Source organism: Sorex fumeus, unplaced genomic scaffold, assembly GCF_029834395.1.
Source record: "Sorex fumeus unplaced genomic scaffold, SorFum_2.1 ptg000014l, whole genome shotgun sequence".
NCBI lineage: Eukaryota > Metazoa > Chordata > Mammalia > Eulipotyphla > Soricidae > Sorex > Sorex fumeus.
In genome coordinates, this window is record NW_026606071.1 from 7,000,545 (window position 1) to 7,018,714 (window position 18,170).

An 18,170-nucleotide genomic window follows, 5' to 3' on the forward strand; every position below is an offset into this window, starting at 1 on the left:
TAGAAAGCAAAAAAAAAAAAAAAAAATTACTGACTGATTATCCTGACTTTGTTTAGCTTTTATTTTACATTGAGTTAGGAAGAAACTGCCCCCCCCCCCCCCCCGCCCTTCCTGCAATGGGCAGCCACTGAAGTCTCTGTTTAACTCATTAATCTTTAGTGGTTGTTTTCCACCAGGCTCCCACACATGGGATCTTGTCCCTTTGTTTCCAGTTGTTTGGAAGCAGGAAGTGCTGTGTTCTGATGACTCAGGCTACTCAAAGTTCTTGCCACTCTCTGATTGCTGGGACCTCCCAGTGTGTAAAAGTCATGTAAATGTAGATCTCTCTTCCCAGGGGCTCCATTAGTCAGTTTCTTACCTGCTTTTGGTTGCTCTTCAGTGCCTATTTAAAATCATTTATTTCTATATTTTGTTTAGTTTATCATAGTTTTATTTATTTATTTTTTTAGTTTAGTTTATCATAGTTTTATATGGGAGGGCTAGTCCTATCAAAGCTCTGTCACTGGACTTGGAATGCCAGCTCTTTAATTCTATAAAACTTTTTAGATTCAGTGGTTAATATATTCCTTTTTCTGACCTTATCCCTTCTCTCCTATCTCTATTCATAGGTATGAAGAGAAAGCTGCTAAAGACTTTGAGCGATATAATAAACAAATCAACAAAGCCACAGAACAGGAATCACAGGCACCATTAAAGGAGGGCAGAAAAAAGATCAAACCAGCCAGTGTGTGGAATTTGGCACACAAGCAAAAATTGAAAACTTCATTATCAAATCAACCAAAACTTGATGAACTCTTTCAGTCCCAAGCAGAAAAAAGAAAGAATCAAAACATTAAAATAGTACAGGTCTCCTTTTCTATGGAAAACTTAAAAAAGCAAATTGAGAAACACAAAAAGTCTGACTTAGAAGAAAAAGGTGAATTTTATTTGGTCCACAATCTCAAGTTTCTTGATGCTTGGCTAATTACATCCAAAACAGAGGTAATGTTATTAAATCCTTACAGAGTGGAAGAAGCTCTGCTTTTCAAAAGACTTCTTGAGAACCATAAACTTCCTGCAGAACCACTGGAAAACCCAATTATATTAACAGAGAGGTATAGTGAAGTAATAAACTTCTTTTTTTTAAAAACCGGAAAACATTAATAATCCATAATAGATTTGAAGTTAAAGGTAAAAAGTTGAAAGTCTTTCATGATAGGGAAAAATGGTATTTATTTAAAGAATTCATTTTAAAACTTGATTTTTAATCTCCAGTTATGGGTTGGGCTCAGTTTCTACAAGAATTCTAGTGCATACTGCATAGTTTACCTCCATGTTGAATAATTTTGATATCTATAAAATACTTTCCTTTTTTTTTTTTTTTTTTGGATCACACCCGGCGATGCTCAAGGGTTACTCCTGGCTCATGCACTCAGGAATTACTCCCGGCAGTGCTCGGGGGACCATATGGGATGCTGGGAAACGAACCTGTGTCGCCCATGTTGGCTGCGTGCAAGGCAAACGCCCTACCCGCTGTGCTATCGCTCCAGCCCCTCTGTAAAATACTTTGAACTTAATAATAATAGAAGTGGCTATTTATATTTTCTATAAGGTAAGGTAAAGGTAAAGGCCCTCCCGTTGATCGTCGATTTGCTCGAATGGGCCCAGTAACGTCTCCATTGGAGACTTTGTTGTTACTGTGTCTGGCATATCGAATACTCTCGGTAGCTTGCCGGGCTCTCCGAGAGGGGCGGAGGAATCGAACTCGGGTCGGCCATGTTGGCCGCTTGTAAGGCGAACGCCCTACCCGCTGTGCTATTGCTCCAGCCCTGTATATATGATTGAAATTTTGTTAAGCTTTTGTCTTATCTCCCAACAACTTGATTGAGAGATAGATACTATCATTATGTTTTATCGTGATCATATTTTATTTAGGCACCTTGATTTACAGTACTGTAAATATTAATGTTGCTATATAACACCACCAGAATATTAGGCCCCTCTCACACTCACATACACACATACCCATCCTTACTTAGCAGACCTAGTTCTATAGGCAGATTCCCAGGGTCTGTTATATTGACTGTTGTGTATTCCCTTATTATATTTCTTGCATAGCAGGTAGGGCATTTGCCTTGCATGCAGCCAACCCAACCTACCCAGATTCAATTCCTCCACCCCTCTCGGAGAGCCCGGCAAGCTACTGAGAGTGTCTCGCTCACACGGCAAAGCCTGGCAAGCTACCTGTGACATATTCGATATGCCAAACACAGTAACAACAAGTCTCACAATGGAGATGTTACTGGGCCTGCTCGAGAAAATCGAACAACGGGAGACAGTGACGGTGATATTCCACATATGAGAGAGATCATTTTGTAGTTCTCCTTTTCCCTTTGACTTATTTTGCTCAGAATAAATTGTTCATAGTATTCTCATACAGTCTTTTGAATTTTTGTGGTTCTATTATAACTTCTCCCTTTTCATTTCTGATCAGATTTATTAGAGCTTTCTTTTTTTCTTTTGAGTTTAGCCAAGGGCTTGTCTTACTTATTCCTTGTACAGGGAACGGCGGGGAGGAGGCAACTATTAATTCCATTTATCTTTTTGTATTTGTGGAACTTCAAAAAATTGATTTCCACTTCATTTTATTATTTCCCTCCTTTGCTACTTCTGAGCTCCCTTTATTCTAGTTTCTACTATCTTAAAATGTGTGGTTAAGTTATTTGGGTCTTTTCTTATCTTTTGAGAAACACTTGTATTACTATGAAATTCCATCTTAGAACAGCTTTTGCTGTGTCCCAATGTTCTCATAACTCCTGTCTTCATTCTCATCTATTTCCCAGAATCTTTTGGTTTCTTTAATTTCCTCTTTGACCTACTGGTTGTTCGGTAGTAGTAAGTTGTTTGGTATCTAGTGTCTTTGAGTTTTCTGATTTTTTTGTTTTTGTTTTTGATACTTCATATATATATTTTTTGTATGTGCCCCAATGTGTGTGGTCTGTCTTGAAGAATGTCATGTGCATTGGAAAAGAATGTGTAGTCACTTTTTGGAAAGCTCTCTAAAGATCTGTTAAACCATTTCTTCCTTGAAGAAAAATGGTTCCTTGTTGTTTTGCCTCGTGACTCTGAATAGTGTGAGTTTGGGGTGGGAGTATTGGACAGGTTAAGAGCCCCTACCACTATTGTGTTGCTATTGCTATCATTCCCCAGTCTCCACAGTGGCTTTATATACTTCGATGGTGCTTCATTTGGTGCTTATACATGCTTAACATATATGTTAAGTATAATGAGTATTGTCTTTGTGATGTATAGATTCATTGGTCATTGATCATTGTTCATCACTTGCTTTTATGATTATTTTCTGGCTTATACTTTAAACCTGTGATTTCAGACTATTCACTTCAATATCTTGTAAGCAGCAGAAAGTTGAATTTAGTCTTCTAAAATTTGTGGCTACTATATCCCTTTTGATTGGTGAATTCAGGCTATTGATGTTAGACAAGATTACAAAATAAAGGAATATATTACCATCATTTTGTATGGATCATGAGTGTTTGGGAAGTTTGTCTTTGCTTCTTTAACCATCTTTTATTTTCTTGCCTTCTTCTTATGTTGTCTGCCTTTCATAAAGTAGTCAGGTTCCAGATGCCTCTTTTTACTTGGGAACACTAATTATGTTTCCTTTGAGATTAACATATTGTTTACCTATATCCCAGCCTTTTAAGTGTTGTACATAGCTATTTTACCTCTTCTCCTTTCTCCTATTTAATGTTTTTTAGTTTCTTACTTTTCCCAAGTAGAGTTTCTTTGCCGTTGTAAGACCATTTAGTGTGTCTTTCAGTTTGTTTAATGCCACAGGCTTCATTAGCAGTTGCTTTGTCTCACTTCAATCTGATAATTTATCTGGATAGAATATTTATTTGGGGGCCGGAGCTATAGTACAGCGGGTAGGGCATTTGCCTTGCATGCGGCTGATCCAGGTTCAGTCCCCAGCATACCATATAGACCCCTGAGCACCGCCGGGAGTAATTCCTGAGTGCAGAGCCAGGAGTAACCCCTGTGCATCGCCGGGTGTGACCCAAAAAGCAAAAAAGAATATTTATTTCTAGTTTGTTGTTTTGTTTTGTGGACACATACCACTGTGCTTAGGGCTTACTCCTGAGAGTGAATTGGTGCCATTATGTTGCCCAGGCAAAGTCCTTGACCCCATCATATCTTTCTGGCCTCTGGTATTCTTACTGGGATGTTTATTTCATCCCACTTATTTGCTATGTCTAGTCATTCTCTTCTGACCTGTAGGGTTTCATTTAGTAGATCAACTTTTAAGACTTAGGTGAATTCCTTTGGATATAAATTTCTTTTGTGGTCTTGCTGCTCTGTTTTCTCTGTCTTTGGATTTTGCCATACAGTGTATGTCTTGGAGTTCTCTGGTTTTATTTTCTTTAGAACTCATTTAGCTTTTTGGATCTGGGTCATTGAATCTGCAGATTGGAGAATTCCTCAGCTGTAATTTCTTTGACAGCTGATCCTTATTCTCTTCTTCCTCTATAAGGAGATCCTATCCAATATTGTTCCTCTTAAAATTATTCCAAGCGTTTGTTTTTCACCATGCATTTTAGTAGACTATTTAAATTTGTTTATTTTGCATCCAGTCTCTGTCTAGATTTGTAGTTCAAATTAGCACTGCCTCTGTGATTCACACACCCAGTGTTCTGTTGCCACAGTCTTTAAGTTTGGCAGCTAACACACCAGAACTAACTTTATTTTTTGGATCAAGTTTCTTTTTGAGTCTCAGCAAATGCCTACATTCAGATATGCTTTGTGGGGAGGATATTCCCAGCATCCCATATGGTCCCCTGAGCACTGCCAGGAGTAATTCCTGAGTGCAGAGCCAGTAGTAACCCCTGTGCATCGCCGGGTGTGACCCAAAAAGCGAAAAAAAAAAAAAGTTACAGAAACTGTTTGCACACTATTACCACCAAGGACTCTCAGATGGATTTTCTTAATGTTGCTGAGCACAGCCAGAGCACATCAGATAGACGGCCAATGTCCTTTCAGTGGTTTGATCTCACTAGTCAAGACCTCAGTGTTTTAGAGGTGATAAGTGGTATCACTTATTTGTTCACTTTTTCAAGGGATGCAAGATTTTAGAGAACAGCATTCTGCACTGGAACATAGAACAGAGCTTTGTATGCAAGACTTATTTATCCTGTATGTCAATGAATAGGAAAATGGTAACCATTCATGTTAATACAATAGATGCCTTTAACTGACCATTGAATTAACTTTTTACTGTAGATCCTTATTTCACTTTATAGATACATGCTATGTATTTTATATATAGGTATGTTTTATATATATATTTAAAAATATTTTTATAAGCTAAAGAACCATAATTTTTTTTGCAGTCTTTTTAATGGATCTCATTATTTAGAGATTTTACATAAGATGACAACAGACGACCAAAAGTTTGGTGTACCAACTTACCTCTCTGATCCTCGTCTTACAGCAAATGGTTTTAAGATAAAATTGATTCCAGGTATGTTAATGTTGTTTAATACTCATCTTTTTTTCCCCAATAGCATTGCTTTGATTACTTATTCAACAAATAATTGTGAAGTGTGTCAGGCATTAGTCTTGCTATGGAAGTGGTAAAGAATAGAGCAGGCAAAAGCCTACACCCTCCACAGAATATGATTTCTAGTGGGAGCAGATGTAATAAACAGGCAACTTTTGTAGCCCACAAACTAGATGACAGTAAATGCTAAGGAAAAAGGGAAGGGAACTAAGGAGTGTTGTGAAAGCTATTCTATGTAGGATTGTCAGGGAAGACTTTGCAGATAAGGTGACTTTGGCAAGAGGCTGGAGGAGATGTATCGGGCTGTACCTGGCTTTATCGGGGGAGGGGGGATACTCCTGGCTCTGTGCTCATAGGTTGATGCTTCTGAAGGTGTTTGGGGGCCGTTGCACCCTGAAGATCTAACAGGGGTTGGCATCATGCAAAGTGCCTTCATGAATATTAAGTATATAATATTCATCAAAAGTACAGTGTCTGACCAAGAGATAGTACAGGAGGTAAGACACTTGCTTTGCTGTGGCTGTGACTCTGATTCATGTTCCCAGCTCCATTTATGTCCTTGAACACCATCAGGACTACCAAAAACACAAGGGGAAAAGTGTCATTTGTGTGAAAAGTCATGTATTTTCAAAAAAACTTAACTGCATGGAACAGTTGAATTTAGCATCTCTTTTGGTCTGTTTTCTTCCAATTTCTTTATTTTATATTAAGTTTCACCATATTTTCCCAATATTCAAACTATTTTCTTTATTATTCCTTTAGATAGTGAAACAGATAAATACATAAGATGTAGGAACTGCTTAGCAAATATGGACCTCTTTGGATCAGAGACATAGTAGAGCAGTAGGGCACTTGCCTTGCATCTGACTGAACGGAGTTCAGTCTCCAACACCACATATGGCCCTCTGAGCATATATATTTGTCACTGTCACTGTCCTCCCGTTGTTCATTGATTTGCACGAGCGGGCCCAGTAATGTCTCCATCATGAGACTTGTTGTTACTGTGTTTGGCATATTGAATAGGGGCTGGAGCGATAGCACAGCAGTAGGGCGTTTGCCTTGTGCACAGCCAGCCTGGCTCGATTCCTCTGCCCCTCTCGGAGAGCCCGGCAAGCTACCCGCGATGTATTCAATATATATGTACTGTAACACTATCCTCGAGCGGGCACCAGTAACGTCTCCATCGTGAGACTTGTTACTGTTTTTGGCATATTGAATACATATTGAATACACGGGGAGCTTGCCAGGCTCTGCTGTATGGGTGAGATACTCTTGGTAGCTTGCCAAGCTGTTCGAGAGGGGTAAAGGAATTGAACCCGGATCAACTGCATGAAAGGCAAACACCCTACCCACTGTGCTATTGCTCCAGCCCGAGCATATATATATATTTATTTATATATATATACATATATATATAAAGAAAAAGGAGAAGAGATCTTTTCTATGAAAAAAGAATTTCAATTTTATATATTCTATTCTGTGCCTTTTGATTCCATTTTAATTCTCTGTGGAAAAAAATGTTGCTTTTAACTTCTTTAATTTTTACTTATTAACTCAGATTCACAACTGCAAAATTTGTCTCTTGTGTTGCTACTCAAATTTCTGCTCAGTTTTTGTCTTTTCTTGAGAGGTTTTTTCCTCTGATCTGTACATCAGCACCTTAGGTACTAGTAAAATAGTCACATAATTTGTATGCAAAATTTATTGTAATGTTTCCACCACCCTTGCATTCTAGTTTTTTTATTTTATTTTTCTTAATGTATGTATATACTTGCCACCTTAAATTTTCAGTTATTCTAATTATTTCAGACTCTTCTAACTCTGACAGTCAGGAAGATGTCAAGTTTTCAACTGGAGTTTTTGTATAGTTTCTGGTGAGGAGTCATACCCAGAAGTGCTGAGGAGTCCAAGGCCCCATGGTTCTGCTTGGGGAGCTGAGTTGGGGTGTCTGGGAGAAGGAGCATGCCATATTTTGATTAATTGGATTGGGTTAATCCCAGTCCTCCTGCAAGCAAAACAATTACTCCAGTCTATTGAGCTCTTTCTCTCTCTGACCCATTGGTTGGATTTTCAGCTACTCCTTGCTAGTCATGCCTCAAGCTAGAAACTAAAAACTACCCCATTCCATTTTTCCTTCTAAAACATCCTTCGAAAATGTGCTTTCATTTTCGTACTCCTCATGCATTCATGAAATTTTCATAAAAGTGAAAATACTAACTTTTTAATAATGTAAAATATTCTATGTGGGGATTTTAGTTTGAGCTTTTTTTTTTTTTTTGGTGTGTGTGTGGTTTTTAGTTTTTCTGCAAGAGTGCTAGTCCATTATGAACCCATTTCAGCATAGTATTGCCATTCACTGTATCACTGTCATCCCGTTGTTCATCAATTTACTCAAGCGTGTGCCAGTAACATCTCTATTCATCCCAGCCCTGAGATTTTAGCAGCCTCTCCTTACTCATCTTTCCCAACAATTGGAGGCTCTTTCAGGGTCAGGGGAATGAGATCTCTTATAGTAACTGGTTTTGGCATATTGAAGCTTGCCAGGCTCTGCCCGTGTGGGCAGGATACTCTCGGTAGCTTTGCTGGGCTCTCTAATAGATATATATATCTGAACTCCATCAAATGGTGTGGTAATTATGGAAAATGGGTAGGAAGTATCTTATGATGTGTCTGGAAAGCGGCTGAAGCGTGTCAGCGGCTGGGTATTGGAGGTTGACTGCAGGGCTAGGTCCCTTGGAGCAGAGAGGGCTCCCACTCAACCCCCTCTGGGGCACCCAGAGTGAGAACAGCAGGAAGTGCCAGTATTGCCACTGTCAATTAAAATTCAAATCCCTTATGATAATATGTAAGAATTAGCAGAACTGACTCTTCTCCTTCCCATATCACATCTTAACCATTCTCTCATTTGTTTATACCTCTATAATCACAACTGGCCTACTATAGATATTTCAAATTAGTTCTCCCTTGGGTTCTTTGTACTTTTTTTTTTTTTATATTTCTGATCCCAACTCTTCTCTAGCATGACTGTTCATTTTCATTAAATATTTCACATGTCAAAAAAGTCAGAATCTACATTTCTCATTGCTCTAAAATTTGCATTTGTATGTTATATACATTTTCTTTTCTTTTCCTTTTTTTTATTGAATCACCGTGAGATACAATTATAATGCTTTCATGTTTGAGTTTTGGTCATACAATAATCAAACACCCACCCCTTCACCAGTGCACATTTTCCACCACCAAAATCCCCAGTATCCCCCCTGCCAAACCCCAAACCTTCCCTGTCTATGTGGCAGGCAGTTTCCACACTATTCTCTCTTTACTTTGATTACATTCAATATTTTGACACCAGTCCCACCCTTATTACTTGGAATTTTCCCACCACCACTCAAAGCTGCCAAAAAGGCAATGCTAGAGAATTTATTTTGTATTGCTTATATGAATAGGATATAATGTTGCGCAGTCTCAAGAGCGGCCTTGCGCTTCTGAAATTCTAAAATTTTAATAATCATGGTCTGGAGAGATCTATGCAGCGAGCTGCTTGGTTCCGCAATTCGTTTGTGTGTCTCTGGATCATGGCCATTTAGGAGCTTAATAAGTAGCCGGGCAGCATTTTGTGGGCGTCATCTCAGAGTCCCATCAAGCTGGGTATTATATACATTTTCAGCTCGACTCTAGATGGTGGGTGATAATGTCAGATATTTTGGAATCTTTTATCCAAAAACCATAGGCAAAAGAGAGCTTATTTTGCCGATTCATATGTGACACCAGCAGTGTTATTATTTGGAGAATGTAATTATTCCATGGCTTATTCTAAAAAGACTTAGTAACAATTTGTTTAGTGTGGAAAGTTAATGGGTGGGGAAGAAAAACAGAAAATCCATTTGGCTAGGAAATTTTTGTTTTCCTGGCTGGACCCTCATGTGTTCGTTCATAGTTTCCATACTTAACAGCCCTCTGCTCAAGCTTTCTTAGCTGATCTTTACTACATTCCCTTCATCTGGTGAACAGGAACACAAGGGGACCATAAAGTATGATTCCACTGTCCCCACTGCTAGCCCTCTAATAAAGAACAAAGTCTAGAAAAACAAAGCCCAACCACAAAATAGTGCTGAAAATGTTTAAAGGAATTTTTTACTGAGACATGGAAAAAAAGTGAGAACAATGTAGAAAAGCATGGAAGTGAGCATTACTGAAAATGTCTTGTTCTAGATATCAAATAATTTTCATTGATTTTCAGTTATAAGGGTACTTATCCTGAGAGTCTTACCTCTTGCCTTAGTTCTAGAATAAAATCCAAATCTCAGTGCTTTCATTTAAAAAATAAAGTGTTCTTAGGAAAGCAAGCTGGTCAGTGTTTCCTCATTGATAGTGACTAATAATTTACCAAATGATAATTATGTGTAATTTATTTTATAATAACCCTATGAAGAAGATTCTATTACTGTGTCCCATTTTTCAGATAGGAAAATAAAACAGAGGGAAGATATCTTTAAAGGCACAAAATTAAATTGTAGAACCAGAACTTTAACCTAAGCAGTCTGCTTTTATTACCTAGGTCTTAATTTGTTATATTACTTCCCTACATAAATTAAGATATTTATTTCTGGAGGGCTGGAGCGTTAGCACAGCGGGTAGGGCATTTGCCTTGCACCTGGCCCACTCGGCCAACCTGAGTTCAATTCCTCTGCCGCTCTCGGAGAGCCCAGCAAGCTTCCGAGAGTATCTCTCCCGCATGGCAAAGCCTGGCAATACCTGTGATGTATTCGATATGCCAAACACAGTAACAACAAGTCTCACGATGTTACTGGGCCCGCTCAAACAAACTGATAAACAATGGGAGGACAGTGTTACAGTGCTATTTATTTCTGAAAGTTGTGGTGAATGTAAAATGAAGGATTTATATAATGTAGTTAGCATCATGCTTGATAATGGTAGGTGTTCTAATTTTTTTCCCTTATCTACCATCTTTCCTTTCTAACTTCAACTGACTTGTGGTCATTTCTTTCAATCCTGCTAGAAATCTTCTTCCTTAAGATTCCTGGCATCTCTAATTTATTTGCAGTATAAAGCAAGAGTTGTATGTGTATGTGTGCATCAAGATATATTTTTCTTAGTCTGTTTTCTAAGTAATTATGATACTGGTAAGTGGTAAGATTCTTTTCTTTTTTTTTCCCCTAATGAAAGTTGTAACTGTGGGGCCAGAGTGTACATCAGGTAAGCCACTTGTTTTGCACATGAACATCACCAGGAGTAATCCTTGAGCATCACCATATGACCCTAAAACAAGAGAGAGGAAGGAAGGAAGAAAATGTCATTGCATTTTGGGGGGTAAGAGAGTTAGATAACTTAGATAACTACCCTGTCTATTGCAAGAAAATCTGTTTTGAGCTACCAGTGAGTTACTGTCTATAATTCCTGTAGAATGCTTTGTAAAGTGCTAATGAATGAGTATGACAAGTCATCTGCAAATTAGCTTGTTTTATTGGCATTTAAAAGTATAATCAGCATTATTTTTGTTGTCAATAACAGATGAATTTAAGTATTATTATTTTCTTTCCACCATGTGTTCATTCATTAGTTTTGATAGTCATTGCTTGTTTGAAGTGCTGGGGATCAAGGATTCTGTGCTTGGGAGCCATGAGATGTCTCATTGAGCCCAGCCGCTGTACCATGTTTTCCTAAAGGCCATTTATTTTTCTTTATGATATTTGTTGTTGTTGTTGTTGTTTGCTTTTTGGGTTATACCCAGCTATGCTTAGGGGTTACTCTGGCTCTGCACTGAGGAACTAATGCCCTACCCGCTGTACTATTCCTCCGGCCCCTTTATGATACTTTTTGATATATTGTTTTGTATCACCAGACTGTCATTTATGACAAAACATCTTCAAAGAAAGGCATTTGAAAGGCATCTGACTTTGAGGAGGAAAGATTCTGAGTGTGAGGCTGGGGAGATTGTGTAAAGAACTGTATTGCATGCTTGGTATGATCTGTAGATTTGATCTCTGGCACTGGTCGCATGGTACCCTCAATTACCACTGGGGTGGCCATTTGGGGAATGGCTCCCTGAGCACCATTTGGGAATTCCTCTCTTCTCCCACCCCACAAATTTGGTACTCTTTACTTATTAATAGAATTTCATATTTTAGGAAGTGAAAACTTGTCAAACCAATTGTTCATTTCAAGTGCTTTCCCTTCATGTTTGGAAGCTTTCCATTGAACTTTATGGAAACTTCTTAAAAGTTTATTGTTACATGGTTCCAAATGCTCTTGAATTTTCCATCTGAATTTTGCAAGCACAGGGATTAAAACATTGCTCAATTTCCTCATTGCTTGCCAAATACTTTCTTGGCAAATAACAAATGAACTTAATAGACAAGTAATTCCATGAAATGTGTATCATTTTGTAGAGCAAGTATAGTCAGTGGCCTTTTTCGATCTAAGCATATTACTTATTTATATTTTGATTTGCGGTCATACCCTGCTGTGATCAGACCTTACTCCTGGCTCTGTGCTCAGGGATCACTCCTGGTAGGGGTGCCAGGGATAGAAGCTGGGTTGGCCGCATGCAAGGCAAGCACCCTACCCACTGTACTTACCCCAAGCTAAGCATATTATAAAAGATACAGAATGGGTATTAGTGAAATTCTTTTGAGCTGGAGCGATAGCACAGCAGTAGGGCGTTTGCCTTGTGAGCGGCCGGCCTGGCCGAGCCAGGTTCAATTCCAACGCCCCTCTTGGAGAGCCCAGCAAACTACCGAGAGTATCTCGCCCGCACAGCAAAGCCTGGCAAGCTACCCATGACATACTCAATATGCCAAAAACAGTAACAACAATTCTCAAAATGGAGACGTTACTGGGCCCGCTCAAGCAAATCGGTGAACAACGGGGGAGTAGTGCTACAGTGCTATATCTATATAACTGCATGAAGATGGTAACTGTAATATTCAGCTTTTGTGCTGATCTAAATAGTTTTAAGCCATGAGAGCTCTCATTACAAAACTAATTTTTGTCTTATTTCACAAAGTTCCATGTTTTTGGTTATAATTCTTGATTTTGTATCTTTTTACATTATCCTCTGTACTCTGGGAAGGACATTGGTGTTATACCACTTCATTCTTTTGGTCAAGGAACCAGTTTAAATAGTAATAGGTTAGTTTAGCACCCTTAATATCTCAGCATCAGAAACTTTGAGGACAACATTATTCCTTTTTATTCATCTATTCATAGTACCACTAATCCAGCACAAACTGTTTTATTTTATATAAATAAAATGAGGACTTGAACATTAAAAATACTATTACACAATTATAACAAAGACAAATCTTCCCTATATTCCAAAATCATAAGATGCTTTCTGAAACCAAATTTTATACTTGGAGTTATGCTACTATATCTGTTTTACTGAGTTTGTCTAAGTATTTAACTAGTTTATAGTTCTGTTGTAAGCATTAAATTTTTCAAAGTATTTAAGTTACTTGCTGCAGAGGTAATCATATTATATATATATAAAACTATAAAATCAATATTTTGTAGACATTAAACTTAGTGTTGCATATCAATTATGTCTATATAAAACTTGAAAAAAACAAGTTGCTTTCTGTGTATTTTTGTAATTTGTAAGTTAAAATCACAGAAACCTAAGTCAATATGAAATCAAGTGGGATGGAGTTTGAACAGCAACAGTTAAGCAGTTGCTAAAACACTTAAACCAGTTTTATTTTAATAAATATCATGGGACTCCATTTTCTCTCCAAAGTAAAAAATAATCTAAACAAATGTAGAGAACAGAACAGTAATAACTGAGATTAAGTTTAAAAATTTAAAACTCATGTGGTCTTTGAGCTCCCATGACTTAATGCGAATGTGAAATCTTTTGGGAAATCATTATTTGTGCCCCACTCAGGAACAAAACATTATTCTGATTAAATAATTTTATTGAGACTTTGCTAAATGTTTTAACAGTGATTTTGTTCTTAATAGATATTTTCTGGAATATAGTTTAATCACTACGTACATATATGTGTATGTTTATTTTTCTTTTAGGAATTTCTGTTGCTGAGAACTACTTTGAAATAGAAGGAATGGCTAATTGTCTCCCATTCTATGGAGTAATGGATTTAAAAGAAATTCTTAATGCTATACTAAATAATAATGCAAAGGAAGTTTATGAATGTAGACCTCGTAAAGTTTTAAGTTATTTAGAGGTAAGTATTACTTATTAAGTTGACTGGGTTTGAAGATACTTGTTTAAATAGTGAATGGTTTCTAATTAATAACCAGTTCCTCTAAGTTTTGATATATATTCGCAAGAAGAAAGTATATTGAAAGGAGAGGAAAACTTGAACAGTTTAACATCACATACTGCTGTTAAAAAATGGTCATAAAACCTTTAACATTATTTCTTGAAGGCCAGGGAGGCAGAGCACTTGTCTTGCATATGTGAGACCTTGGGTTTGATTCCCAGCACCAGAAAAGAAATGCAGAAACATTATTCCTTGCGTAAATATTGAGGAAGAATCTTGTGAATGAGACAACTTCAGTGAAGTGCCTTTTTCAGAAGGAATTCTGAAAATTATTCAACCTCTGAGCAAAATACTTGCTTTAGAGGACTAGAGATTTTTTTTTCCATTTTTTTTTATTATTAGTGAAACACCATGAGGTACAGTTGTAGATTTACAATTTTTTGTGCTTGGGTTTGATTATACAATGATCAAATACTCATCCCTCCACCAGTGCCCATTTTCCACCACCATGGATAATATCCCTCCCACCCCCATCCCCCCCATCCCACCCTGACTCTGTGGCAGGGCAATCCCTTGTGTTCTCTCTCTCCTTTTGGGTGTTGTGGTCTGCAAAAGAGGCATTGAGTGGCAAACGTGTTCAAGGACTAGAGATTTTTAAGCTCTGATCTCTTCAAATGCAAGAGTAAATGTGAGATGGATGTTCAGTTCATTAGTTCAGTAGTTTTTGCATGTAACTAATGACTGAGTGTATTCAACATCATATGCTGAAGGAACTCTTCTTTCTCTATTTTGTACCTAGTTCATTTGTCATAGGTAACTTTTCATATATCTAATAATATATCTCAGTGCTCTCAATTCTGTTTGGTTGGTCTGAGTATCTGCCTTTATTTTAGTACCACACAAATTTGAATACTATCAGTTTATAGTGTGATTGGCAGCTAAGGAATACAGTTCACGCCCATTTTCTTTTCTCAGCATTACATTGTCTCTTCAGGCATTTTATGGTTCCTTACAAACTCTAGCAGCTTTATTCCAGTATTTAAATGGAATTTTGGTGGGCATTGCATTGACTAAGACTAGGTAGAAACAAAACAAACAATTTAAAGATTTTAAAACACTTGGGTAGAATTTTAACTGTCGGTTTTTTTTTTTTATCTGAGAACATGGAATAGTCATTCCTTGTGCTTTTTTCTATTTTATTCAGTAGTGGCTTAGTGCATAACTCTTTCTAGTTACTTAATGTTTTCGGACACTATTTTAAATGAGTGGTTTCCTTTTTAATATTTTTTGGGGAGATGGACACACCCAGTAGAACTGAGGACTTCTAGTTTTGTGCTGAGGGATCACTCCTAGTGGGGATCAAACCTGGGTCAGCTGCAAGCAAGGCAAAGTGCCATACCCAATGTTATGCTGCTCTGACCCCAAGGGTTTATCTTTTTAATTTCTCTTCTTGTTCATTGTTTGCTTATAGAAATGCAATATGTTTTTTCTGTATTGATTTTATAGCCTGCTATTTTGCTGTATTGGGTTGTTGTTTCTAAAAGCTTCTAAGTAAGTTATTATAATCTTCTGTGTACATTATCATATCATCTCAGATAGTGGTAATTCTTTACTTATTTAGATCTCTTGATTTCTTTTTTTGCTTTTGGTGAGAACATTCAAAAATGTGGAAAAAGTAAACATTCTTACCTCATGCCTGATCTCTGAGAGAAGGCACAATAGTGGTCAATTTTAACACCTTCATAGACATCCTGTTTTGTGAGAGTACAAACGCTCCATGGTTTAATTGGTAGCATTTTGTGTGTTAAAGAACCACATCTAAAGAAAAAAGTTAATAAAACTAATAATGTTGGGATTAATAAATAATTTTGCTGATATTATACCTCTTATTATAGGTAGGCAATAGTGTATGTAATTTTATATATATATATATAATGTAGGAGGGCTGGGGTGATAGCACAGTGGGTAGGGCATTTGCTTTACACACGGCCAGCCCAGGCTCCTCCATCCCTCTTGGAGAGCCTGGCAAGCTACCGAGAGAGTATCCCATCCACACGGCAGAGCCTGGCAAGCTCCTCGTGGTGTATTCAGTATGCCAAAAGCAGTAGCAATAAGTCTCACAATAGAGACATTACTGGTGCCTGCTTGAGTAAATCGATGAATAATGGGAGGACAGTGCTACAGTGCGATGTAGGAGTACTGCTGTTTATTCAGCCATTGATTAAGCAGATTGAATTGGGCATGAACTCCACATTACTTTTTTTATTCAGAATATTGATTTTATTTTATTATTATTATTTCCCCCTTTTTTATTGATTGACCGTGAGATACAGTTACAAAGCTTTCATGTTTGAGCATCAGTCATACAATCATCAAACACCCATCCCTTCACCAGTGCACATTTTCCACCACCAAAATCCCCAGTATCCTCCCACACCCCCCCGTCCCGTTCCAACCCTTCCCCTGCCTGTATGGCAGACAGTTTTCCCCCGTACTCACTCTCTCTAACTGGGTTACGTTTGATATTTCAACACCAGCCCTACTACCACTTAAAACTGCCCAAAACGGCAATGCTAGACCATTTGTTTTGTATTGGTTGTTATGGATAGAATATAATGTCCAGGAAAAGAATATAATATCCAGGAAATTCTGTGTGGATCTCTTCCAGTAGCTTTATAGTCTGTGGGTCTTGGCTGTTGATGAGATTAGTTGGCACTCGGGGGCAGTTTGTGGGTGTGACTGCCAAGCTACTGAAAAACTGGGGACCTGGGGGAGAGGCCCAGTCCCCATCCAAGCAGGCTTGGAGATCTTGGTCACGGGTTTCTCCATACCTGGGTTTTCCTGCTGGTCTGCTCTTGGGTGAGGTTCATCCTATCTGTATAAAACGATAATCTAGGGGAAAAAGAGACTTCTTTAGCACTATAAGAATTCTTCCATTTAAGGGAAGCTAATTAAAATGAATCTGAGGTATAGGTTGGAGAGATAGTACAGCAGTAGAGTGCTTGTACGTATGATTGAGCTGGGTCCCATCCCTGACACTCCACTTTGTCCCTCAAGCCTTGCCAGGAATAGTTCCTGTGCACCAAGGGCTGTGGTCATAAAACAAAAGATGAATCAGAGGCAGCGATTAAGAAAGTGAGAAAAGGATAAAACCAAGAGAGGGGTGGATATGAAAGTCAAGGATATGAGAGATTTAAAAATAAGTATACAGTATTACAGTCTCTGTAGCTGCTTGGAAACCTTCTTGTTGACTGCTTGGTAACCACAGTAACCTGGAACCAAAAGAAACACAATAGAAAAGAAGTGGAGACAAAGAACTCATGCCAGTGGTCAGAATGGGGAAGTGGTGAAAGGAATAGGTAGAAGTCATGCCTTTATACCTCGTTGAAGAAGTAGATTAGTTGAATTTGGTAGGAAAGAAAGCAGAAAATAAAAGTATTCTATTACAATTCTTTCCTTTTAAAGATGCTCTAGATGGGATTATATTAGTAAGCTGTAGGCAGGAGAAACTACTCTGAATTAAGAACTGAAGGAGAGAGAAAGTGAATGTTAAAATGTTTTAAGGTAAATTTTAGAGAAGTCATACATGGCATGAAGGAGTAAGGGTTATCTGCTGAAAGTGAAGGGGCTTAGGAAGTATTGAGGATTTTGAGTATAGAAAAAGCTATCAAAACTGTGAGAAGGAATAAATGTCACTTCAAGAATGCTTTTTCTAAACTTCATCATGTTGCCCAGTGCCTTATTACTTATTGATGCTGTGTTAATTTACCTTTTTACTATTTAACTGTACACAAGGTCATTTTTGCAAAAATAAGAGTTTCGTTTACCATATTGTTCACTGTATTTCTAAAACCTACAATAGCAATTAATAGTGATTAATAAATATTTGAGCAGATAAAAATATCAATCTTCTGTCTTCAGGAATTACTTGTCTTCTGTTTCAGGTAATATCTCATGAAAATTTATGTCTTTCTCTTCACAGGGAGAAGCAGTTCGTCTAGCTAGACAGCTACCCATGCATTTTTCAAAAGATGATATTCAAGATATTATCTACAGAATGAAGCAGCAGTTTGGAAATGAAATCAAAGGATGTGTTCATGGGCGCCCCTTTTTTCATCATTTAACTCATCTTCCAGAGTCACCATGATTAAATGTTTAAGAAAATCATTATTGAACCTAACTTGGTCATAAAATGTGTGATATTATTATGCTGTCTTTGTACTACCATGCATTTAACAGTTATTTTATGAGAACTCACTTGTTGCTTGTATATTGAAAAAAATTTATGAACTATAGAAGACTTATTTATTTTTCCCTCAAGAAGCTACCTTTGGGACTGGAGTGATAGCACAGCGGGTAGCGTGTTT

At 37.6% G+C, this 18,170-nt stretch overlaps 1 protein-coding gene across 2 annotated transcripts in view; it reads left to right on the forward strand.

The window, feature by feature from the left end:
• PMS1 (PMS1 homolog 1, mismatch repair system component) overlaps nt 1-17,951 on the forward strand; it is an 80,512-nt gene extending 62,561 nt beyond the window's left edge. For both annotated transcript variants that reach the window (XM_056111610.1, XM_056111611.1), the window contains exons 10-13: nt 609-1,094; nt 5,388-5,518; nt 13,604-13,764; nt 17,786-17,951. In XM_056111610.1, coding sequence (XP_055967585.1) covers nt 609-1,094; nt 5,388-5,518; nt 13,604-13,764; nt 17,786-17,950 — 943 coding nt within the window. In that variant the 3' untranslated portion in view covers nt 17,951. The remainder of the gene's footprint in view (nt 1-608; nt 1,095-5,387; nt 5,519-13,603; nt 13,765-17,785) is intronic.
• The last annotated feature ends 219 nt before the right edge of the window (nt 17,952-18,170 follow it).